The sequence below is a fragment of the Ursus arctos genome, unplaced genomic scaffold (genome assembly GCF_023065955.2).
Source record: "Ursus arctos isolate Adak ecotype North America unplaced genomic scaffold, UrsArc2.0 scaffold_36, whole genome shotgun sequence".
Taxonomy (NCBI): domain Eukaryota; kingdom Metazoa; phylum Chordata; class Mammalia; order Carnivora; family Ursidae; genus Ursus; species Ursus arctos.
Window position 1 is genome coordinate 19,423,894 of NW_026623050.1, and position 27,374 is coordinate 19,451,267.

General features: G+C 34.7%; 1 protein-coding gene across 3 annotated transcripts in view; it reads left to right on the plus strand.

Moving 5' to 3' along the window:
• The window catches only part of UNC13C (unc-13 homolog C), a 755,970-nt gene that overhangs the window by 505,990 nt on the left and 222,606 nt on the right, over positions 1-27,374 (plus strand). For all 3 annotated transcript variants that reach the window (XM_057306313.1, XM_057306314.1, XM_048219406.2), the window contains 3 exons: positions 709-777; positions 2,403-2,492; positions 7,686-7,814. In XM_057306313.1, coding sequence (XP_057162296.1) covers positions 709-777; positions 2,403-2,492; positions 7,686-7,814 — 288 coding nt within the window. The remainder of the gene's footprint in view (positions 1-708; positions 778-2,402; positions 2,493-7,685; positions 7,815-27,374) is intronic.

Here is a 27,374-nt window from a genome sequence, read left to right on the forward strand (position 1 = left end):
ATAAAGTTTGTGTGATTTTGATGTTTTTACCTTATCTAACTTATTTACTTTATTTAATCAACACAACTTCATCCTTGACACTTATAAGCAAACTCCTTATCTTCACATCCTATGAAGAGGTCAGTCCAACCCTGGTACTGCCTCAAAGGGAAGCATCAATGGCTTGATATTTTTATACTTTTTTTAAAACACTAAATCATACACATACGTTAAAGGCGATCGATACTTTCAGATTATGAAGTCTGTACTTGTCACCAAAAGGAAAATGTTTTTTGAAATTGTTCTTGATGAGAACAATAGCTATTCCCACTTCCATAGGTAGGAAAAATTTAAAAAAACAATCATTTCTTTCTGAGGAGGTACTGTGGTGTGTGGGGGTAGGAAGAGGGGTGGGTCATTGTTTTTTCTTGCTGACTCATAGTGCTGTGAATTAGTACGGTGGCAATTCAGCTGTCTGGACTCTTTCTGCAACTTTCTGGATACTTATTCGTCACAGAGGGGCCCTGTGGCTTACTGGCAAGAGTCTGGATTTGGTGTCAAAGAGCTCTGCATGTCACGTACCAGCTCTATCATCTTAGACAATCACTGACATCTTCGAACCTTTCTTTCTATAGAATGAAGACAGTAACTCAAAAAGTTGTTGTGAGGACTGCATTTAGAATGACCATTTATTTCCATTCTTCCTAATTTTGTGTTTGCTTTGTACAGAGGGAAAAATTCATAAAACTACTGGACCAGTTGCATAACTCTTTAAGGATTGACCTGTCAAAGTATAGGGTATGTACAAAATTACCTGCCTGAAGGTAAACTGTCATATTTGGCTGAGATGCTTTCTTGTTGTACTGTAAAAAATCATCCACTGTGTAATGGGAAAGTAAAAATACTGGTCTTGGGATCTCAGGTTCTGTCACACTGAAAAAATCCCCTAAGTAAGCAAGCTGACCTCCCTTGTTCAGGGACCTTGCCCCACATAAGCCTACAGTAGTAACGTGTGTGTGTGTGTGTGTGTGTGTGTGTGTGTGTGTGTGTGTGTGTGTAGCTTTAATTTTGTAATTTTTATAATAGCTATCAGATTGAGTGGCAGCTAATCCATGAAGTAGACATGTGGCAGAGTCCTGAAATCTCACCCCTTGTTACTGAAATATCCTGCTAATATTTCCCCAGCTTTTAAGATGCCTGCTTGGACTCACTGCTTAATTCACTCTTCCTAAATCAGTACAGTATGCTCTTTTGAAGCTGTCCAGAGTTCTTGTCAGTGCTTCTATACTTCACCTCCAAGTGAAACACACACAAATACATACACACACACACACACACAAATATATTCGTGTGTGTGTGTAAATATACATGTTAGTTACAAAAAAAAATCATAGTTACAAAACAGTTATAAATTTTATTTACAAAAAACATGTAGTAATAACTGTTGCATTCTTTACTTAATACTTTATTTCAAACATCATTCCATATCTGCATGTATGTAGATCTTCTGCATTCATGTTTTAGTTCATTATTGATGGGTATCTTAATTGCCTATTTCTGGAAATTATAATACACATTTTGTCAAATCCACCCTTCCCGTTGGGACTGGGGCCAACACTGGTAGAAGACAACTGCTATACAGGCAATGAAAAAGGTATCTGGGGGCCAGAAGGGCCCGGAGGCCACCTCATTTGTCATCATTTGGACCCCTTCACCCTGCGTGAGTTCGTAAATATTTAAAGTGACCTGTGGTTCTGATTGCTCTGTAAAAAGCAATCTTGAAAGCGTGTTAAAATGAGAAATTTCTCAGTGGGAAAATTATTCCTCAGATCAAACATTTTCATAATTGTACCTTCCCTTTACTTCAAAGCTCTGAACGTTTTCACTTTTATATCACATTTCCACCAAATCGCACTAATAAACTTATTGAAATCCACTGTTACTTCCAGGAGACACTGCCATGGAGTCTGATTTTTCTTTTAACTTTTAAGAGTTTCTTTGTGACTCAAAGTAAATGTAACACATGTAAAAGTTCCCAGAGTATTTTTGGAAAAAATTACCCATCTTGAGAAAATTATAAAAAATATTTCCAACTACGTGCTGTCCCCTCTACTTTTAGTAGCAAAACTATTATATGAACAAATATGAGTGATAACACTGCATGAATGATACTATTTTGTATATTTTTATTGCACTGTGGAAATAAATAGAAAGGTGGCTTTTTAAGACTAAGAGAATGTTTTCAAATTGTTTACTTTTTATGTTTTATGATAAAATATTTTAAGACTATTCTAGGAATATTTTTTTATAATTTTTCACAGTTCACTTCCCATTTTCTTTCCCAGAAAGTTAGTTTTAGTTTATTTTCCCATCACAAGCTTTAGGCTGATAATTTACCCATTTTCTATTTCTTAATTAACCAGGAAAACTTTCCTGCCAGCAACGCTGAACGGCTGCAAGACCTAAAATCAACTGTTGACCTGCTAACAAGTATCACCTTTTTTAGGATGAAGGTACCTTATTTTATTTGTCGCTATCCTGTTGTGACATAACACGTTCAGTCCCCATTAAAGTCTGGTTTTTACTCATCTCTTGATCGCTCCCGTTCAACCCCAGTGATTATGCTCTGATGCCTTTTCCAGTGCTAAGTGAATCCTCCAGTCTAAGGTGTGTTGAAAAAGGATTATCCTAAACACCTAAAATATTCTGATACATGTGGCTCAAATGTAGTTTTAAATTAAATCCATCTTAAATAAACATGGCATTTACTAAAAAAATAAATAAATAAATAAATCCCTAAGAATGCTAAATGGAAACGAGTTAACTTATTTTAGTTTTAACTCAGATGTCTTGCTGACTTTTTCATCCCAGGAGAGTAGCTGATTCTTTTAAGTTTGCCCCAGTTGTGGCAACTCTTGTATTCAGCCCTGGAAATGTCTACATAGGAATAGATTTGATTGCCTAAACCATTAGTATAGCTAACTGTTATCTACCAAACTATGCAGGCATTTCTTTTTAGATATAGCTCCTCTGCTTTAACAGCAAATTCTCTGCAATCATAATTTGGCTAGCAGGACAATTCATGTAAATTGTTTCCTAAAACTGCTTGTCAGGCTATGGGCTAAAAAAGTTTTGCTCTTTGAAAGAGAGTTTTATGTTTATTCAGAAAATTCCTGTACAGAAAAAAAATAATTTTCAGTTGCCCATGATTGTTTTCACTAGAAGCACTAAAAATGGTACTATATAATATAAGAGACAGAAAACAAAACCATACTCTATCAGCAATCATTTAGATTTTTTTAAAGTTCAAATAAAATTCATTTGGCTTAAAATCACAGTTAAATTGGGTGACTGGGATAAATAGAATTTATATCCATTCTGGTCTGGCAGCAGCAGCTGGAACAGTGTGTACAGAATGATAGTGAGCCTCCACTCCGGCTCGGAGGGAGATGTGACTTTATGGACAGGCGACAACGCCTGCCGTCAGCACTGCGGGGGGGGAAAGGGAGTGAGATTGGGGTTGCTTATGCAAGTGCTACATATCTATGCCATTCCTCAGTCACCAACCTTGTCGTGCTTAGAAACAAAGTCTCAAACTTACAGCACCTCCTCCACCATCCTCACTACCAGCTGAGGACCTTGCTTCCTATTCTGCAAAAAACAGGAGTAAAGGCTGGAGAGCTTCCTCAAGCTCAGACCACATGCTCCTCCCACCCACCCCATCTGTCTACATACTTGCATCTGTGTCCGTCCTCTCTTCCTTCTTGTTTATTACTATTGATTAGCTGTCTGTTCTAGAAAAGGCCATCTCTTCCACCTGTGCAATTGATTTCATCCCCTCTTGAGTTCTAAAGCCTCAGTGCATCCGTCTTCCCCACTCTCTTGATCGACTCCACTTCCTTCTCCAGCTGCTACACCCTAATTCCACTTTTCCTTTAATACCCAGACTCCTCAAAATCATCCTCTTTGTTTTCTTCCCAGTGTCTAATCTCCCTGTATCTTTTGAACAAATTTCATGCTCCCATTTTCTTTTCTGGTTACAGACAGTGAAATTCATTCCTTCATTGTACAGATCTATGAGTTTCGGTGCAGTTGTATAAACACCACTACAGTCAACGTACAGAACCGTTCCATAATCCTCCAGAATCCCCTCAGGCTGCTCCTTTATACTCAAGCCCTCTCCCAGCCCTTGGTGACCACCGATCTGTTGTCTCCCTATAGTTTTGCTTTTCCAGAACATCTTGTAAATGAAATAATGTGCTATATAGCATGACACATTGGCTGTTCATCCCTCTTATTGAGTGTATCAGCTGTTTACTCCTTTTTATTGCTGAGTAGTAATCCTTGGTTATGTATACACTACAGGCATTTGAGTTGTTCCTACTTTGGGCTATAAATAAAACTGTTAAAATACTTACGTACATATTATTAGTGTAAACAGAAGCTTTCGCTTGCCTTGAAGTGAGGTTCCTGGGTCATTTGATAAAGGTATGATTAACTTTCTGAGAAATGACAAGTTGTTTTTTCAAAGCGGTTGTACGGTTTTGCATTCCTGGCAGCAGCGCACGAGAATCCCAATTGCTGTACGTCTTCAGGTGAAGCTCCTGGTGTTTTCCATGGTTGTAATTGTTATTACTATTTTTTTAGTCATTCTAATAGTGAAGTTGTATCTTATTATGGTCTTAATTCTATTTCTCTTTTAATTAATGTTGATCATCCTTTCTTGGGCTGGTTTGCCATCTGAATTTCTTTTGTGAACAGTCTGTTGGAATATTTTGCCCATTTTTATTCGTGGTTTTTTGGGGGGTTTTGTTTGTTTGTTTGTTTTTGAGTAGTAAGGGCTCTTTGGGGCACCTGGCTGACTCAGTTGGAAGAGTGTGCGATTCTTGATCTCGGTGTCATGAGTTCAAGCCCCACATTTTAGAGATTACTAAAAATAATTTTTTTTTTTAAAGATTTTATCTATTTATTCGACAGAGATAGAGACAGGCAGCGAGAGAGGGAACACAAGCAGGGGGAGTGGGAGAGAAGGAAGCAGGCCCATAGCGGAAGAGCCTGACGTGGGGCCCAATCCCGTAACGCCGGGATCACACCCTGAGCCAAAGGCAGACGCTTAACCGCTGTGCCACCCAGGCACCCCACTAAAAATAATTTTTAAAAAACTTCAAGGGACACCTGGGTGGCTCAGCCAGTTAAGCGTCTGTCTGTCTTTGGCTCAGGTCATGATCCCAGGGTTCTGGAATCGAGCCCCACATTGGGCTCCCTGCTCAGCGGGGAGCCAGCTTCTCTCTCTGTCTGCCACTTTCCCTGCTTGTGAGCTCTCTCTCTCTGACAAATAAATACATCTTAAAAAAAAAAAAATCTTTAAAAAAAAATCTTAAAAAAAAAAACTTCAAGAAAACCGTTCTTTATATAGTCTGGATATAAGACTTCTGTCAGGTACTTTATTTGCTAGAATTTTCTCCCTGTCTGCTTTGTCTTTTTATTTTCTAACAGTACCTTTTGTACAGCAAAAGTGTTTAATTTTGATGAAGTTAATTTTGTCCATTTTTTGATTTATAGGTAGTGCTTCTGGCTAAGTGAAGGAGATTTACCTATGTTTCTTCCAAAAGTTTTATTTTACCTTGTATGTTTAGTCCTGTGTTTTGAGGGGTTTTTTGGGGTGGTTTTTTGTTGTTGTTGTTGTTGTTGTTTTTTACTATTGTATAAGGTATGGGTCTAAGATAACTTTTTCCTTTTTTTTGCATACCACATGTTCAATCATTCTAACACCATTTATTGAAAATATTATCCTTTATGCATTGAATTTCCTTTGCATCATTATAAAAAATCAATTATCCATATTGTTTGAGTCTATTTCTGGACCCTATACTGTTCAATTGTCTGTACTTTCACTGTTACCACACTATCTTAATTACTGTAGCCTTATAGCAGAACTTAGAATCAGGTATTGTGAGTCCTACACCTTTTTTTCTTCTTTTTCAGAATTGTTTAAGTGGTATTAGTTCTTGTCAGGATACTCTTTGGGATTGGATTAAATATACAGACTAATCTGGAGAGAACTGAAATTTTAACAATATTAAATCTTCAAAATCACCCTTACTGTGAACTCACTCCGATCAGACTTTTACTCCATTGTTTCACCAAAAATGATCTTGTCAAAATCACCAATGACCATTGTTTGCAAAATCTAGCGGTCAGTTATCAATCCTTATCCTATAATGTTTGGTATCAATACATTTCATCAATCTTTCCTCAAGGAAACCTTTTCTTCCCTAGATTTCTATTCTTGCTAAATTTTCCTCTCATATCATTGGCTGCTTTTTTCCAGTCTCCACTGCTTTGTTCTTTCTCATTTGCCTGATGGCTAGAATTATCCAGGTTTTTTTTTTTTTTCTTAGACTTATTCTCTTTTGTATACATACTCATCTAGTCCTGTTTCTTTAAATTCTTCTTTAAGTTAATAATTTCTGAATTTGTATCTTGAGCCCCAGACATCTTCATGTATCTAAACTCATATACACAAATGTCTGCTTGAAATCAACTTCTGTGTGTAACAACGTGTTCATTCTTAACTTGTCTGAAACCAAGTTCCGATTTCCTGTGCACAGCTTTGCTCATGTAAGTTGAGCGACCTCCGTTGCACCAGTTACTCAGGCTGAAACCATGGGGTCCCAACTTCTCTTTCTCTCACACCAATCATCCAGTCTGTGAGCAGATCCTGTTAGTTCTTCCTTCCCAAATTAACGAGAATATGATTTCTTTAAAACAGCTCCTAGTTTAACACCACAGTGCAAGCACTATGTGGACTGAATTATTGTACTGTTCTCATCACTGGACTTTCTACTTTTTCCATAGACCATCTTAGGTAGCCTAAGGGAACTTTTTAAAAAATAGTTCAGGGGCGCCTGGGTGGCTCAGTTAAGCATCTGCCTTCGGCTCAGGTCATGATCCCAGGGTCCTGGGATTGAGTCCCGTATCAGGCTCCCTGCTCCACAGGAAGCCTGCTTCTCTCTCTGCCTCTGCCTCTCTCTCTGTCTTGTTTCTTATGAATAAATAAAGAAAATCTTAAAAAAAAAATAGTTCAGCTAGGTCACTTTGCTCTTTGCTGAAAAACTCTAATTCCTTCCCACCTTACTCAAAGCTAAGGTTTGTAAAAATAGTCTAGATATAAATACTCCCTCTGGTCCCATCCCCTTACGTCTCTAAATTCACCTACTATTTTATCCTCTCTGTTACTACTATTCCACTGAAATACTTTCTGTCCCCTCTTCTCTGTTTCATTTTTCTTTTCAGTGTATATCATCATGTAGTATATTTTACTGATTTTTTTTTGTTATCTACTAGAATTTAGCTCCATGAGGAAAGGGATTTTTATTTCTTTTGTTCATTGCAGTATAACCATTGTCAGGCATACAGTAGGTGATAAATCATTGTTGAACTGTTGAAAAGTATGAGTCAATCAGTAATGCTGTGATTGGTCTCTCTAAGTGCTTCTATTTGAATATTTACGATTATGATCATTTTCACTGAATTGTCATATCAGGAAGTTAAAGTTAATATTTACATGTTTGAAACATTTCTAAGACCACATTTTTCCTGAACTCAGAGAATCAACTAAAAACATTTATTGAGGTTGTTTAAGTTTGTTTACACTGGATTGCAATGTTCTGTTTTTGAATTTAAGAAAATAATTTGTCTGTCAGGTTCTGGAACTACAAAGCCCCCCAAAGGCCAGCATGGTGGTGAAGGACTGTGTTAGAGCATGCCTGGATTCTACGTACAAGTACATTTTTGACAATTGCCACGAACTCTATTCTCAGCTAATAGACCCGGTAAGAAAAGATTTATGTCTCCTTTCTGCTTCTAATGTCTGTTTCTATAAGTTTAGAATGGCACTAAATGAGAAAATACGTTCAGTTAATTTCACATTAACTGTAGGGTTTGAGAAATCCCAATACCTTTTCTTTACATATGAACATCACTTTCATTTACATGAAATAATTCACTCCTTAAAATAACTTTCTGTAGTAAAGGCAGATACTGGGTGGTTTTTTGTTGTTGTTACTGTTGTTGTTACTTTTTGTTGTTGTTGTTTTAACTTTTTTCAGATGAGGAGTCAGTTTCAGAACCATTAAGTGATTTGCTCAGGGTCACACAGTGGTCAAGTGGCAGGTATGGAACTAAAATTTAGGATTCCAACTCAACTCTTATGTTCTTCCCCTAACTCGTAACTGCCTTCCTTATCATTTTACCTCATAAAAGTGATAGATGGGGAAATATTTAAATAAAAGAATGGTAAAATCATTGTATATATAAATTTATTATTAAAGAATATTTCAAAAATACAAAAGAAAATACAGAAAGCAAACCAAACATGCATATGATTACCACCCAGATCACCAAATGTTAGCATTTAGTAATATTTGCTCTGTTCTTTATTGTCTAAAGGCAAGTGTTACACATAAAATGGCATTTGCCTTTGTGCTTTTTCCAAATGGAATTCTCCTTCTCCTCTTACTTTAGAGATAAACACTAATAGTGGTCCGTTTGAACATACTTTCACATACACTCAATAAACACTTCAGTTTTATTTTCTGTGAATTGCCAATTAATCCTCTGCTGATTTTTCTATGGGCTTGTCTTTTATTTATTAATTTGTAAACAAATTCTAAAATAGATTCTGGACACTAATCCTTTGTTGGTTATGTGATTTCATAAACATTTCTTCCCTATGTATATGTGATATGCCATTTTGTTGCACTGAAGTTTTCTAATGCGCACTATGATTTATGCATTGCTATCACTTCTATAACACTGGTGTTTGGGGATGGTTTTTTAATATCTATTTATTGCTTATCCACTTTCCTGAAGAAAGCAGTCACTCCACAAGATATTAAAAACTGCACAACTGCCTCTGGAACTTCTTGGTTACTTGAGTGGGGCAGAGTCTAGATAGTATGTATTAGATGAAAGCAAGTGGGACTCTTTGAAGCTAGGTTTCAAGCTGGGCTTCTTTCAGTATTAAAACTTTCTGACTTCCTAGGCCTAATAGGAGAAAAAAATTAAAGTTGGAATTTATCATTGTATAAAAAAACAATGTATAACCACATAATTGTTCATAACTTTAGCTTATTATTCTTGCTAGATGTGCTCTAGTTTAGAAACTTAGTCTCTTGGATTTCTGATAATTGTCTCTCAACTGTGCTCTTCCATTGGGTGGCTTCCCTTTGTCTGTTCTCTACTATTTTCCTCCCATAAGGCTCTTCAATTCTTTTACATTTTCAACACCATTGTCTTTATTTCAACTAAAAGGTAAAATTGAAACTTGTTATATAGCAGGTATGTTATCCATATATAACTTCATAATCAATCTCACCAGACCTTACCAGCCTCAATTTCTTACTCCTTCTAACTCCAAGCCCACTATCACCTCTCATGAGCCCTGAATTCTGTTATTTTCATGAATTGGCCATCCTCTTTTATATCCATGCATTTATTTGTCCTATATGTCTAAAAGACATTCTTCCCCCATTCTCTCTTCATCAAAATTCAAATTAAATATGACCTGCCCTTCTAATTCACACCAGTGGATGAACCAGATCACCAAAGTGGCATACCTTTTTCAGTGTCTTTCTTCTCTACTACTACTTTTAATTAATAAATTGCATTAAGAGTTCTATTTTTATAAAAGATATAGAATGGACAGGTCCCAGAAAGCACACATGCTCCTAACAAAAAGTAAATGAAGTGTCACTTCAAAATGAATCTAGCATAGCTTAATATTTGCTGACTTGGCTTTAAAAACAAAGACATTTATATAGTTTGCAAACCAGTTAGTTTTCTTTTTAGGTAGAGAGAGCTATACAGATTTTATAGGAAATCTTGTCAATGTGGGAAAATGGGAACATTTGGAGCTACGTTTTCCATCTAAGAAAAAGGCTTTTCTGTAAACATTGTTAATCATTTACAATTCTAAAGGAAGCACCTATTGGATCTGAATAATTGAGGAAACTAATACCCTCTAGAGCCCTTCTGAAACCATCTCAGAAAAGTTTTAATGATTAAGGTTCATCTCCCCATCTCCCCTCAGTGGACTATAATGCTCTTCTCCTGGGAGCTCAAGACCTTTTTTCCTCACACCACATATCTAAATTGTCCTCAAATTCTGATGACTTTATCTTCAAAACTACATACCTTATCTTCACAATACATCCAGAATCTCACACTTTTCACCAGCTCCATGCTTCTCTCTTGATCTGAGCCACCATCATTGCTCATTTGGACTACTACATAGCTTCTTAATAGAGGTCAGTGCTTGCACCCTACCATCCTACATCTATTCTCAGTAGAGCAGCAAGAATGATCCTTTTAAAAAGTAAGTCAGATCATGTCCCTCTGTTGCACAGAATGTTCGAGAAAGTCCCTTTCAGTCAGATTCAGAGTCCTCACAATTGCCATTAGATGCAGGATCTGGCCCATATTACACCTTCCACTCCACTTACTCTGGTACTCTGTCCTTTGTACATATCATCATGGAAATGGAGACTCAAATACAAGTTTACCCACAGGAACAATGTTGGACTCCGTGACAATTATGTGACTGCCTGGATCATAGTAGGTGCTCAAGAAAAGCATTTGTTGAGTGATTGAATAAATGAATAGACGATGATTTTTCTCAAACAATACAATAACAATGTATAGGTATATTTGGTCTATCATAAGCGAGAGAAAGGAGTGCACTATTCTGTAGTAGACACTCAAGTGCTTGCCTAAAGCCTCTTAAGTTGTACTGGGTCATGCCGCAGGGTCCTGGGTATGGGAGAAGTTGATGAACACCACATCCAGTCCCAGTGCTTGAAAACATCCTGCGATATCCTGCAGCCCTCTCTTCTCTGTTGCAGTAACCTAGAAGTACACACATGCCAGATGGTGTAGCTACCAGGTGGAGGAGGGCTATCCAGCCAGTTTGAGACTTTGAATATTTAAGAAATAATCCATTATTGCATTAACTCATTGAAATTTGGAGATTTATTTGTTACTACAGCATAACTTAGCTTATTTTGAGTAATGGACCTTCAAATCAGTTTCCAGCCTACCACCTAAACTATTTAAAATATATCCATGTTTTTGTGACTCTCCTATCTTTAACTCTATAATCCCATTCACTTAATGGGATTAAATCCAGTTGGCCATTATTCAAAGGTCCTCCAAGATCTGAGCTCTTTCTTTCCTTACTTCAACCTCATTTCCACCTTGCATTCTACGATTCAACACACTAAACTCCATGATGCCTTCGTCTGCATTGTCTTTGTTTGCCTGGAATTGTTTCACCTCCCCACACCCCCTTCATGGCCAACTCTAGCTCATCTGGCTGTTTCTTCAGAAAGCTTGTAGGGCCTTTCCTAGCTAAAGTAGGTGTTCCTGCTATCTGCTCTAATAATACCCTGACCTATTCTCAGCAGTGTACTTATCATGCTGCATTTAGTAGGCACAAAACAATATAATAGCTGTTTGGCCTGTCTTCTCCACTAGACTGTGAGTTTCATCTTTGTAGCCCCAGTGTTCAGCACTTTTGCCTGACAGAGTTGGGTTGATAAAGTAATAAAAAATAAATTTTATAAAAACAGCACTATGTTAGTTAGCTATTTATAGTCTCTTTCAATGATTCCACTTCAAATTCTGTGGTCAAGAACATGGTATCTGATGTCAGAACCCTTGAGTTCAAATCCAGGCTTCCCTAATTATTATTTTTGTAGCCTTGGATGCCCTACTGAGCCTCTTCATGTCATAGTTTCTTCATCAAGATTTATTTTTAATGTTCATGCTGTTTCTCTTTTATCTGAGTTCTCTTTAGATGAAGTAATGCCTGAAACTAAAAAACCAAGAATCTCAGGGTTGTTAGACACAGTATAATTCTGATTATTTAAATGTGGAAGCATACTTACTCTCTCCAAAGGGGTTTTTGAAGAACCATATAAAAATAGTGCTTGGAATAAAAATGGAAAACAGATTTAAGAGAAAAGTCAAAGTAGCTGCAGTTAGAAGAACAAAATAGAAGTATGCTCTCCAGAGGCTGGCTGCACACTCAAGTAACAGCCTTCACCTTGGCCGAATCACCTAGCTCTATGTTTGTCCTTCAATTTAGCATAACTAAGAACTCAAATGTGGCAGTGTGGACGTAGGTGATTGATCTATTGCATAAAGACACATGAGATAATCTATAAACTCGCCCAATATTCTAATTATATTTCTTTAATTAATAATGAGTTAAAGAATCCTCTCATAACTTTATTAGATTTTTGAGTGCCTATTTTTAAATTTGTGCCTATTTTTAAAAATAGAATTTTTGTCTTTTTCTGGTTAATATTCTTGATTTTCTTAGTCCTTTGTCAGCTTTTGACATTGCGAAGATTTTTCAGACTCCGTGATCTTTATCCTTGTCACAGTGTACACTTAAAAGAAATTCTCCATTTTAATATACTCAAGAGGATGTTTTTCTATTTAAATTTGAGATTTGGAGTTTTAAATAGTCTGTTCTACCCATCCCATAAATAGAGGACTCCTTATGTGGACTTTAATGAAATGGATGTTTTCTTGCTTGGTAATATGGTTGTTAAGATCATTAAGTTAATTCCTCTTGCTGTTGTTCCATGCTCCTAAGGCAGCCTTCAGATTACAGATAATCTTTTTATATAGATGTTCTTCCAGAAAAGGATAGGCCAAAAATTTGCAAGTCTGAAAAAATTACTTGTCAAGTCTGTTTGAAACGTTTGTATTTTATTTTTAAAAACTATCATTTGTTCCCTGAAATGAGCTTAGACTTACATTAGTGCCTAATACATAATAGTGCTGAATGATAGCTAGCTACCTGCCTGCCAACCCACCTACCTACCAACTACTACCTACATCCTTATTTACGGAAAATCACCTACAGATGGGCTCCAACTTAGGATGGTTCACGTTACGATTTCTTGACTTGACAATGATGTGAAAGCGTTACGCATTCAGGAGAAACCGTACTTGAGATTTTGAATTTTGATCGTTTTCTGAACTACGGATATGTGGTGCCATCCTCCCCCATGATGCTGGGCAGTGATAGGGAGCCACAGCAACCTCACCCCCATGGTCACAAAGGTAAACAACCGATTCAGCCGTTCTGTACCCACACCACCATCTGGTTTTCACTTTCAGTACATTAGTCAATAAATTTCATGAGACATTCAGTACTTTATTATAAAATAGTCTTTGTGTTAGATGCTTTTGCCTAACTGTAGGCTAATGTAAGAGTTCTGAGCATATTTAAGGTAGGCTAGGCTAAGATGAGATGTATGGTTGGTTGGGTCTGTTAAATGCTTTTTTGACTTACAGCATTTTCAATTTATGACGGGTTCATTGGGACATGATTGCTTCATAAATTGATGAAAAAATATATAGATATATGCCTAGAGTTTCTTTGCTTCCCTCCCAAATCAGATTACCCTGCCTCTTGCTTCTGAGGCAATCTCTGTTATGAATTTGATATTAGCTTTCGGATTCATTTTGTGTATAGTTAATATACATGTCTATTATCTATTTGTGGTACCGCCGATATCTCCACCAATCTCTCATGTACTACATTGTATGAATAGGCTTTACAGTTGTATAGTTACATGTGCTAACTCCAGAACCAGATTGCCTGAATGTTGTTGGGTAGGAATTCTGCAGTTTTTAAAGTTCAGTATTACTTTCTGAGAATTCTCTATGCTGATATGTTCAGGAACAGTTTTTTGATTTTTTTTTTTTTACAGCTACCTATCATATAATTGTACCACAATGTACATATCGATTTTAATATTTCACTTTTACAAATAATAGTGCAATGAATATTTTTGTGGTGGAAATTATATTTGCCCCTTCCAGTCTGTGGTCTTAAAGAACAGCAGCATGCCCTTCTTTCCTCTACTTTTCCAGTTTTTCTAGAAACAATGTAAACTTCATTGTAAGCCATCTTGTACCATGTGATCAAAAGTGGTCATTTTTTTTTTACACGTGTTAAAATGTCCTTTTACTTGTCTAATTCCCATTGTACATATTGAGTTTAATGAGAACAACAAAATCTGTCTTATTTAGTATTTATGGCACAAAACACTATCACTACATCACATAGAGGAACGGAAATAAATAAATACTTACTTAATGGAACTTCTATACAAAAACATCTATTTGTATGTCGTCAGCATGTGATAAGTATCCTGCTATTTATTTAAAAGTTTTGACCAAGATATCTTCTGAAAACTTCTTGGGACAGAAAATATCCTCCAAGAATATTTTAAACTGGCAACTTACATGAACTTAAACATATTAAATTTTGAAAAGTCTAGCCTTGAGCTATACTTGTGTACTTTTCCAATTAGTTTAGCCGAAGAAGTTGCTTTAGTTATCTTTCTGTAGTTTTGTTCTTTTCCTTTTGTTTTTGTCTTAGCCACTTCTAAATAACTCAGTAATAAAAAGGAAGTTAAAAATAAAATATGACTTTGAAAATTACAAATAGAAAAATTCTAATTCCTTAACTTTTAATCGGAGATACTATTTAAATAGTGATTATTAAGGAACTGGCTAGAATGTATCCCTGACTTTTCTTAAGTTTTATTGTTGTTTTGTTTTGTTTGTTTTAAAGCAATGGGCTTTCTTATGTAATCAGTAGCATTAGTTTAGGGAATGGTGTTCATTCTGCACCTAAAGTGCCTTTTCACTACCTCGTGGGATTATTGTATTAACACTGGATCTAAGCAAATACATGTTTAAAATTTAAATTTCTTTTAAGTTTGTAAAATGTGTAGGAGAAAGGTTATGAATATGAAATTTCTTCTTAAATGCCAGCTTCATAAGCAATATATAAATTCTTATAAAAAGGAATTGCTCAAAATGAGAGGTATATTATTTGACATATTTTATGTATTGATGAAGAAACATGAAAATCCAAAGCTTAAAACTAATTAGACCTTTGTTTTCATCAACATGTATTTCAGTTTCTCTAACAAAATAAAGTCACAAATGAAAGTTTAATGAATTCTAAAATAACAAAAGAGTATGTTGTGTTAGTGAAACTAGTAAACTCTTGATTCTAAAAATGGATTATGACAATGCATCCAAAGAAAGTGATAAATCCATTGTGTTTAATAAACACTATGAAACGTTTTCCAAATACCAAGTGACATTTTAAAAATATAAGCGGACCAAGAAATTTTACCCCAGGAATGCAGGGATGGTTCAGCATTAGAAAAATCTATCAATATAATTCACTATAGTACTTAACTAAAAGAAAGGTAGCATATTTATTCAACATAAGTAGAAAAAGTATATGTTGAAATATGATGCCTCCTTGTGATTAAAAAAGAAACTCGGAAAACTAGGATGGAGCACAATTTTTTTTTCTTTGATTAAGGTTACATTAAAAAAAATATGACATTTAAAGTTAAACAGATGAAGTTTAGTTGCATGCATTTCAGATATATAGATAATTATTCTATTAATACTGCTCTATAACATAATATTTGAAGAAATAAGAGAATAAGTATTAGAAAGGAAAAAAAAAACCTGTTATAATTTATGGATGATATGACTATATATGTACAAAAAGTGACAGAATCTACCTGAGCTATTGGTTCACATAAGAACAAATCTCATTAAACAAGTACAAAAACAGAATTTTTTTACACCAGAAATTGTGCACATATAATTAGGGAAAGGAACAATAGTTTAGTATAGAGTGTTAAGAACAATCATATGGAGTCTCATCATATGGAGATAAGGGAAAAAAGAACTGGATTCTTGTATGACACCATATACAGTGTGAACTCAAAAGGATGGAGGTGAGTGTAAATGGTAAAAATGATGATAGTATAGGAGAATACCTTTGTAGTGCAGGATAAGAAAGATTTCTTAAAACTCCAAAGCACAAATTGTATGTATGTATAACATACAGTCTTATATTAGTATGTATAACATACAGTCTTATATTAGTTTCAGGTATATGACATTCAATTCAGTAATTCTGTATATTATTCAATGCTCAGAACTATAACTGTAGTCACCATCTACCACCATAAAATGTTATTACAATATTAGTGACTATATTCCCCATGCTATAATTTTTCATTTCTGTGACTTTTTTTATAACTGGAAATTTGTACTTCTTAATAACCTTTATTTTGCCTATCCCCCACCCACTTGCCCTCTGGCAACCACCATTTTTATTCTGTCTCACCATTTGAGTCTGTATTTCTGTTGCCTTTGTTTAGATTTGACATATAAAATCATATGGTATTTGTCTTTCTCTGTCTGACTTATACTTAGCATAATGTCCTCTAGGAACATCCATGTCAAAAATGACAAGACCTCATTCATTTTTCATGACTATTCCACCAAATATATGTACCACATCTTTATGCATTCTTTTATCAATGGACATTTGGTTTGTTTTCATAGCTTACCTATTGTAAGTAAATCTACAATAAACATAGGAGTACATTTATCTTTTCAAAGTAGTGTTTTTAATTTGCAGGGTAAAAATATGCAACAGTAGACTTACTGATCATATATATGGCATATCTTTTTTTGATTTTTTGAGGAACCCCCATATTTTCCATAGTGGTTGCATGAACTTATATTCCTACAAAGGCAAACCAAGTGCACAAAAGTTCCTTTTTCTCCACATTCTTGTCAACATCTGTTATTTCTTGTCTTTTTGATGCTAGCCATTGTCACTGATGTGAGGTGGTATCTCATTGTGCTTTTGATTTGCATTTCCCTGATGATCAGTGATGTCATGTGTTTGTTAGCCATCTGTATATCTTCTTTGGAAAAATGACTACTCAGGTCCTCTGCCCATTTTTTAATTGGATTTTTTGTTCTTTTGGTGTTAGGTTTATAAGTTGCTCATATATTTGGGGTATTAACCCCTTATCAGATATACCATTTGCAAATATCTTCTGCCATTCAATAGGTTAACTTCTTGTTTTGTAAATAATTTCCTTCATTGTGCAAAAGCTTTTTATTTTGGTGTACTCTCAACAGTTTATTTTTTGCTTTTGTTTCCCTTGCCTCAGGAGACAGATCCATAAATATGTTGCTGAGGCTAATGTTCATGAGATTACTGCCTATGCTTTCTTTGAGGAGTTTTATGGTTTCAAGTCTCACATTTAGGTCTTTAATCCATTTTGAGTTTATTTTTTGAACAGTGTAAGGAGGTGGTCCAGTGTCATTCTTTTGCATATAACTGTCCAGTTTTTCCATCACCGTTTACTGAAGAGACTGTCTTTTCCCTATTGTGTAGTCTTTCCTCCTTTTTCGTAAATTACTTAACCGTAAAGGTGTGTGTTTACTTTGGGGCTCTCTATCCAATTCCATTAATCTATGTGTCTGTGTTTGTGCCAAGACTATATTATGTTGATTACTATAGCCTTATTGTGTATCCTGAAATCTGGAACTGTGATACTTCCAGCTTTATTCTTCTTTCTCAAGGTGCTTTACTATTTCAGGTGTCATGATTCCACAAAAATTTTAGTATTATTCTAGTTCTGTGAAAAATGCTATGGGTATTTAGATAGGGATTGTATTGAATTTAAAGATTGCTTTGGGTATGGACATTTTAACAATAGTCTCTCAATTAATGAACATTGAATATATTTAGATTTGTGTCATCTTCAATTTCTTTCACTGTCTTATACTTTATAGAGTACAGGTCTTTCACCTCCATGGTTAAATTTATCCCTAGTATTTTATTTTTGGGGGCAATTGTAAATGAGATTGTTCTCTTAATTTCTATTTTTGCTACTTTATTATTAGTGTATAGAAATGCAGCAGATTTCTGTATATTAATTTTGTATCCTGAAACTCTACTGAATTCATTTACCATTTCTGATAGCTTTTTGGTAGAGTCTTTAGGGCTTTCTATATATAGTATCATGTCATCTGAAAATAATAAAAATTTTATCTTCGCTACCGATTTTGATGCCTCTTATTTCTTTTTCTTGTCTGATTGCTGCAGCTAGGACTTCCAGTACTGTGTTGAATAAAAGTGGTAAGAGTGGACATGCTTGTCTTATTCCTGATTTTAGAGGAAAAGTTTTCATTTTTTCACTATTGAGTATGATACTGGTTGTGGATTTTTCATACATGGCCTTTGTTATCTTTATATATGTTACTCCTAAATCTACTTTCTTGAGAGTTTTTTCATGAATGAATGTCGTATCTTGTCAAATGCTTTTTCTGCATCTATTGAGATGATTATAGCTTTTTAAAAATTATCCATTTTGTTAATGTGATGTATCACATTGATTTGCAAATATTGAACCTCCTTTGCATCCCAGGAATAAATCCCACTTGATTTTGATTGAATGATTTTTTAAAATATATTGTTGTATTTGGTTTGCTAATTTGTTACTGAGGATTTTTGCATCTGTGTTCATCATAGAAATTGGACTGTAGTTTTCTTTTTCTTTCTTTTTTTTTTTTTTGTAGTGTGTTTGGCTGGCCTCATGAATTCGTACATTTTCCTTCATCTTCTATTTTTTGGAATAGCTTGAGAAGAATAATTTAAGAAGAAATAATATTAACTCTTCTTTAAATGTTTGATATAAATCTGTCAGGCCATGTGATCCTGAACTTTGGTTTTTGGGAGTTTTTTGATGACTGATTGAATTTCATCGCTGGTCTGTTCAAATTTTCTATTTCTTCCTGATTCACTTTTGGGAAGTTATGTGATTCTAGGAAATTACCTTTTCATGTGTCTGTTGATCATCTGTATGTCTTCTTTGGAGAAACATCTGTTTATGTTTTCTGTCCTTTTTAATTGGATTATTGGGCGGAGGATTTGGTGCAGAGTTGTATTCTCGATATATTTTGAATAATAACCCTTTTTCAGATAAGTCATCTGCAAATATCTTCTCCCATTCAGTAGGTTGTCTTTTAGTTTTATTGATGGTTTCCTTTGCTGTGCAGAAGCCTTCATTTTAATACAGTCCCAATAGTTTATTTATTTTTTGCTTTTATTTCCTTTACCTCAGGAGACATATCTAGAAAAATGTTGCTACTGCCAATGTCAGAAAAATTACTGCTTGTGCTCTCTTCTAGGATTTTTATAGTTTCAGTTCTCATATTTAGGTCTTTAATCCATGTTAAGTTTATTTTTGTGTATGGTGTAAGAAAGTGATCCATTTTCATTCTTTTGCATGTAGCTGTCCAGTTTTCCCAAGAACATTTGTTGAAGAGATTGTCCTTTTCCCATTGGATATTCTTTCCTGCTTTGTCAAAGATTTATTGACCATATAATCATGGGTTTGTTTTTTTTTTTCTGGGCTTTTTATCATGTTCTATTGATCTTTTTATCTATTTGTGTGTCAGTACCATACTGTTCTGATTACTACAGCTTTGTAATATAACTTGAAATCTGGAGTTATGATGCCTCCAGCTTTGTTTTTTCTGTTTCAAGGTTTTTTTTAACTATTCAAGTTCTTTTGTGGTTCTATACAAATTTGAGGATTATTTGCTCTAGTTCTGTGAAAAATGCTGTTGGCATTTTGATAATGATTGCATTAAATCTGTAGTTTGCTCTAGGTAGTATGGACATTTTAACAATATTTGTTCTTCCAATAATACAAGAACATAGAATATCTTTCCATTTAATTGTACCATCTTCAATTTCTTTCATCAGCTTTTTAGAGTGTTCAGAGTACAGATCTTTTACCTCCTTGGTTAAATATATTCTTTGGTATTTTCTTATTTTTGGTGTAATTGTAAATGGGATTGCTTTCTTAATTTCTCTTTCTGTTGTTTCATCATTAGTGTATAGAAATGCAATGGACTTCTGTACATTGATTTTGTATTCTGTGAGCTTAACAAATTCATTTATTAGTTCTAGTATTTTTTGGTAGAATCTTTACGGTTTTCTATATATATTATCATATCATCTGCTGTTAGGGAAAGTTTCTCTTCTTCCTTACCAGTTTGGATTCCTTTTATTCCTTTTTGTTTTCTGATTGCTGTGGCTAGGACTTCCAGTACTATGTTGAATAAAAGTTGTGGAAGTGGACACCTTGTCTTGTTCCTGATCTTAGGGGGAAAGATTTCAGTTTTTTTTGTTGTTTCTTGTTTTACCATTAAATATGATGTTAGCAGTGGGTTGTTCATAATGGTCTTTATTGTGTTGAGGTATATTCCCTCTAAACCTACTTTATTAATGGTTTTTATCACAAATGGGTGTTGTATTTTGTCACATGCTTTTTCTGTATCTATGGAAATGATCATATGGTTTTTATCCTTTCTCTTATAGATGTGATGTATCAGATTGATTGATTTACAAATATCAAACCACTTTTGCATCTTGGGAATAAATTCCATTTGATCATGGTGAATGATTTTTTAATGTATTGTTGTGTTCAGTTTGCTAATATTTTGTTGAAGATTTTTGCATCTGTATTTATCAGAGATATTGGCCCATGGTCCTGTAGTTCTCTTTCTCTCTCTTTTTTTTTCTTTTTCTTTTTTTTTTTTTAGTTTCTTTATCTGGTTTTGATATCAGGGTAATGTAGGCCTCATAGAATGAACTTGGGAGCTTTCTTTCCTCCTTTGTTTTTGAAATAATTTGAGAAGAACTAGTATTAACTGTTCTTTAAATGTTTGGTAGGATTCTTCTGTGAAGACATCTGGTCCTGAACTTTTATTTGTTGGGAGTTTTTGATGACTAACTCAATTTCATTGCTGGTAATTTATCTGTTCAAATTTTCTATTTCTCCCTGATTCAGTCTTGGTAGATTATATGTGTCTGGGAATTTGTCCGTTTCTTCTAGTTTGTCCAATTTGTTGGCATTTAATTTTTCATCATATTCTCTTATAATCCTTTATATTTCTATGGTGTCGGTTATTTCTCCTCTTTCATTTCTGATTTTGTTTATTTGAACTCTATTTTTGAAGCATGGCTAAAGATTTATCAATTTTGTTGATCTTTTCTAAGAAGTTGCTCCTGGTTTCATTGATCTGTCTACTGTTTTTTAGTGTCTATTTCATTTATTTCTGCTCCAGTCTTTATTATTTCCATCCTTCTACTGGTTTGGCTTTGTTTTTCTTTTTTTGCTCCTTTATGTGTAAGATTAGGTTGTTTGAGATTTTTCTTGCTTCTTGAAGCAAGCCTATATTGCTATAAAGTGCTCTCCTAGAACCATTTTTCCTTCATCCCAAAGATTTGGACCAGTGTGTTTCCATTTTCCTTTGTCTCCATGTATTTTTTTTTTTATTTCTTCTTTGGTTTCTTGGTTTACCCATTGGTTGTTTAGTAGCATGTTTTTAGCCTCCATGTGTCAGTGATTTTTCTGGCTTTTTCCTAAAATTTATTTCTAGTTTCATACTGTTGTAGTCAGAAAAGATGCTTGGTGTGATGTCAATCTGACTAACTTTATTGAGACTTTTTTTGCAGCTTTAAGTGATCTATAGTGCAGAATATTCCATGTGTACTTGAAAAGAATTTGTATTCTATTTTTGAATGAAATGTTCAGTATATATCTGTTAGTTCTATCTTGTCTAATATGTCACTCAAAGCCATTTTTTCCTTCTTGATTTTCTGTCTGGATGATCTATCTACTGATATAAATTGGGTGTTAAAGCCCCCTACCATTATTGTATTACTTTCAGTTTCTCCATTTAATATTGCCTTGTTTAGATACTCTAATGTTGGGTGCATAGATGTTTACAATTGTTATATTCTCTTGTTGGATTGATCCTTTATCGTTATGTTATGCCCGTCTTGGTCTCTTGCTATAGTCTTTTTCTTTTTTTTTTTTTTAAGTCTCTTTTGTCTGATATAAGTTTACAACCCCAGGCTTCTTCTGTTTCTTTTTCTTTTTTTTCCACTTCCATGTTCAGGGTATATCTTTTTTCAAAATCCCTTCACTTTCAGTTCATATGTGCCTGGGGTCTGAAGTGAGTGTGTTGTAGGCAGAATATACATAGGTTGTGGTTTTTTTTTTTTTTTTTTTTTTTAATCCATCAGTCATCCTGTGGTTTTTGCTTGAAGCATTTAGTTCATTTATATTTAAAGCAATTATTAATAGATATGTACCTATATTACATTTTGTCATTTGTTTTCTGGTTGTTTTTGTAGAACTTGGTAGTTCTTCCCTATTTCTTTCTTCTTCTCTTGTTCTCTTCTGATTTGATGGCTTTTTTTAGTAATATGCTTGGATTACTTTCTCTTTTTCTCTTTTTTTGGTATCACAGGTTTTTCATTTGTGGTTACCATTAGGTCCATATATAGCATCTTATGTGTATAGCAGTCTCTATTAAGTTGTGGTTGCTTAAATTCTAACATATCTGAAAGCACTGTATTTTTACTCCCCCCTCTGTTTTATGTATATGATATCATACTTTACATATTTTGTTTATTCCTTGACTAATTTTTGTTGATATAATTGATTTTACTAGCTTTGTGCTTTAACATCCTTACTGGCTTTATTTTATTTTTAAGCTGTATTCATTTATTTGCAAGAGAGAGAACGCACAAATGGAGGGAGGGGCTGAGAAAGAGGGAGAGAGATTCTCAAGCAGAATACTTGATGAATGCAGAGCCTGATGCCAGGTTCAGTCTCACGACCCTGAGATCATGATCCAAACCCAAATCAAGAGTTGGATGCCTAACTCACTGAGCCACCCAGGTGCCCCGTACTGGCTTTATAAGTGATTAATCTTCTTCATTTTTTAGAGATTTGATTTCACCTGTGTAATTTCTTTTCATAATTTTATTTCTAGTTATGGCCTTTTTATCCCTCTTAAGTAATTCCCTTTAACATTTCTTGTAAGGCTAAAGAACTCCTTTAACTTTCATTTTTCTGGGAAACTCTTCATGTCTCCTGTTCTGAGTAATAATCTTGCTGGGTATTCTAGATTGTAGATTTTTTCCTTTCAGCACTTTGAAAATATCATGCCACTCCCTTTGGGCCTGTAGAATTTATTCTGAAAAATGAGGTGATCACTTTATGGGCTTCCCCTTGTGTGTTACTGTTTTTACTTGCTGCTTTTAATAGTCTCTCTTTATCATTACATTTTACTACTTTAATTCTTATGTGTCTTGGCAAGGATCTCCTTGGGTTAATCTTATTAGAATCTCTCTGTGCTTTCTGGACCTAGATGTCTGTTTCCTTTCCCTGATTAGGGAAGTTTTCAGCAATTATTTCTTCAAATAAGTTTTCTGCCCCTTCTCTCTTCTCCTCTAGGATCCCTATAATGCAATATTATTGTGCTTGATGATGTCACTGAGTTTCCTTAACCTATTTTCGTTTATTATTATTTTTACTATTCACTGTTCAGCGTGGTTGCTTTCCATTGCTCTGTCTTCCAGATCACTGATTCTTTCTTCTGTATCTTCTAATCTGTTGATTTCCTCTAAAGTATGTTTTATTTTAGCTGTTGAATTCTTCAGCTCGATTTTTTTTTTCCAATCTCTTCTTTGAAGTTCTCAAAGAGTTCATTCATTGTTTTCTCAAATCCAGTGCATATCTTTATGTCAATTACTTTGAATTCTTTTCAGGCATATTGCTTATTTCTGTTTCATTTAGCTCTTTTACTATGATTTTGTCTTGTTTCATTCAGGGCATATTTCTCTGTCTCTTCTTTTGTCTAACTCTCTGTGTTTCTATATATTAGGTATGACAGCTACATCTCCTGGTCTTGAAAGTAGTGGCCTTATATAGAAAAGGTTCTATAGTGCCCTATAGCACATTCCCCCAATTTTTAAAGCTCCTTTAGTTAACTTCCCACTGGTTTTCAAAGGTAGATGTAATGGGGACTCATCTTCCCAGTGTGTGTCCCCAGTGCCAGGGGTGCCTATTTGTGGTCTGATTGTCTCAGTTCCCCACTTCACCTCCTTAGAAGTAAACAATATTATCACTTTGTTATGTATCTTTTCAAGGATACTATATTCACATACAAGCATATATGCTCTCCACATAAACATATAGTTATCAATGTATATATACAGATACACACATATACATATATATGCACCATCCACTTTTTTACACACATACTAGCATGCTTTATTCTGTACTTTGTTTCACTGAATAGTATTATCTTTGAGATAGTTTTATATCAATGCATTAAATATTCACTTTTTTTATGTTTGCACAGAATTCTATTGAATGGATATTTCATAATTTATTTAATCTTCCCCAGTGATGGAAATTAGGTTTTTTTCTAATGTTATATTATTACAAACCATGCTGGAAAAGAAGCTTACATATATCATTTTGTAATTTGTGAAAATATATCTGTTGGATAAAAGTTCAAGAGGTATAACTGACAGAACAAGACTTACAGGTTTGTAATTTTAATAGATACTGGAAAATTATCCTCCAAAGAGGTTTTATTAATTTTCACTTTCTCTAGCAATATATAAAAGTACCTTTTCCCACATCTCAGTAATACAGTGATCTACCAAAGTTGTTTTTTCCCCTTTTTTTCTTGATTTGATAAATATAAAAAATTACTAAGGAGTTTCCATTTAAATTTCTCTTATTAGTGATGAGTTTCAACACTTTTCATATGTTAAAAAACCAATTCACTCCCTGACCAAAGTTTTGTTCATTTCTTTTATTGGTTTGTGGAATTTTGATCTGTAGGATATCATTCTGTCTTAACGAAATTAGACCTTTGTCTTGATAATTGTTGCAAACATAATTTTTGTCCTATCATCTTTTTTGATTTTGTTTATAACGGTTTTTTCTGTGTGTGTGTTTTTTTTTAATTAAGCTGTCAATTGTTTCAGTTTACAGTTTCTAGGGTTTGTATCATATTGAGAAATATCTTCTCTACTTTGAGTTTACTTTACAAATCCAAGCCTATCTTTTTATCTAGAATTTTTATAGTTTATTCATGTTTAAATTTGTGCCTCACTGGAATTTGTTTTGATGTTAGGTGTCATGGAAGCATTGTTTCAAAGTAATGTTTTACAGCAACTTGGAAATAGAAGTTATGTATAAATTATAGCACAGAATCTAATCAACCAATAATACTTTGCTTTGTATTCCATGTCTTTCTAAAATGCAGCCTGGATACGGGGGGAAAAAAAAAAGACTTGTTTTCTTATAGTATCCAGAACAGGTCTTTCTGTAAATTGTTTTTGTAAAATAGTAAATGTGAAAAGAGTTGTTAAACTCAGCTTTAGGAATAAAATGATTTTCAATTCCATGCTAATCTCATTACCTGATATTCTAAAAACAAGCAAACAAATAAAAACCCCAAAACCCTAATATTTACTAATTTTTAATTATTACATAATTCTTTATAGCCTTTTGCACTACTAAATATTTTAAAAGGCAAAGCAGAAATTAAAAGAGGTTTCCTCAAGTTTATATGGTTTTAAAAAATTTGAAGCCTCCCAAGCTATGTTAAAAATAGATAAATTAGCAGATGTAAGGTTTTTTGGGTTTTTTTAAAGATTTTATTTATTTATGTAGAGCAGGAGAGAGCATGAGCTAGGGGAGGGGCAGGGAGAGGGGCTGAGAGTGGGGTGGGGGGGGGGGGGAGAAGCAGACTCCCCACTGAGCAGGGAGCCCCAGGGGGCTCAATCCCAGGATCCTGGGATCATGATCTGAGCCAAAGGCAGATGCTTAATGGACTGAGCCACCCTGGCGCCTCTGCAGATGTAAACTTTCTGGGAGAAAATGACTTAGGGAATAACAGAAATCTGGGTGGGGGGAGGAATACAAACAAACACAAATGCTTTAATCCTTTCACTAAACTATTTTGCAGTTTTCCATATAAAACACCCTTGTTTTTAGAATAGCTCTTTCTTAAAAATCACATTTTGTCTTTTGAAAATAATTTGTCTTTTCCCAGTTATTATCAAAAGCCATGTAGGCTTGGCTATGCTAATTATGGTTTTGCTCAAAGATATCTGACTCTTTCAGTTTAAAAAAAAAAAAAAATCAAGGGATTCTATATTTAACCAGTATGCAATCTAGATTATTCTCATCATTAATTTAGATGTTGAAAATTTGATCATGTGAAAACATAGTGGTAAATGTTGAAATACTAGGAAATCTGGTGAATGTTGAGCTTGGGAAGCCCCAAAGATAAATGTTTTCTTACTTCACCATTATCTCTATGTGTAAGGTGATTTGGGCCCTCTAAATTTGCCAATCCATGCAATAAAAACTTGTGTATAAGGCATTAGGATAGACAATAGGTATGCCAAGATAAATAACTCAAAGCCTTGCTTTCAAAGTTTCTTTTCTTTTTTCTTTTTTCTTTTTTTAAATTTATTTGAGAGAGAGAGAGCACATGCATGAGCGGCAGGTAGAGGGGGAGAGAGAATCTTAAGCAAGCTCCACGCTTAGCATGGAGCTGACATGGGGCTCGATCTCACAACTCTGAGATTATGACCTGAGCTGAAATCAAGTCAGGCAGTTAACCTATGGAGTCACCCATGCACCACTCAAAGTTTACTTTCTACTGCGCAGTTAACAAAGTCTAATCATAGACCTGTACCATCAACATCACCTGGGAAAAATGCACATCAGGGCCCTCACCCCTCCTACTCACAAAGGGGCTACTGAATCAGAAACTCTGAGGGTGGGGTCTAGCAATCTGTATTTTAATCTGCAGGTGATTCTGATGCATACTCAGGTTTGAGAATCACTGATCTACCTCAGAACTCAAAGTGTAATTACGATACAGTCTGGAAAGTACTCTGAGAAAGAAAAGATGGGGTGTTTTGTGAACACGAAGGAAGCTCAAATAGAGCCCTGCAGGAGGTAAGAGGGGATCAAGGGAAGCTTTTAGGAAGAAGTGACTTTGAAGAACACATATAAAGACTAGGAAAAAATATAAAGAATAAGTAAGAGTTAAGCAGGGTGTATTAGAAAAAGAAGGACTGGGTATGGTGAGGGACAAAAGCAAGAGAGATCATTACAAAATGGAGGGCCCCACATATGCAAAACCTCAAAGGCTTATGAGGGGGTTTGATCCCTCCCAAACCGAAGGCTGGAACAACTGACCAGCCACGGTGCCAAGCTGGTCATGAGGCTTAATCACAAAGCCTTTAATACTAATATTAGTGAAAGCAGTACTGGTGAAATCTGAAGAGAAAAGCAGATGCTTTGTAAGCTAAGTTAAGGAGTTTGGATTTATTCTGAAGGAAATGTAGGGCTTCTACAACTATTAAGTAGAAACGTGGCATGATCAGATTTGCGTTTTATAAAGATGGGTCTGGCTGCAGAATAGAGAATTAATTGGAGGGGTGAGACTGGAAGCAAGGAGAGCAGCTTAATAGGCTATTTGGGTAATCTAGCTAAGTTAATTTCCTAATAGAACCTGACTTGTTCTTGCCAAAATAATTTATTTTCAAAAATACATCCCAGGTC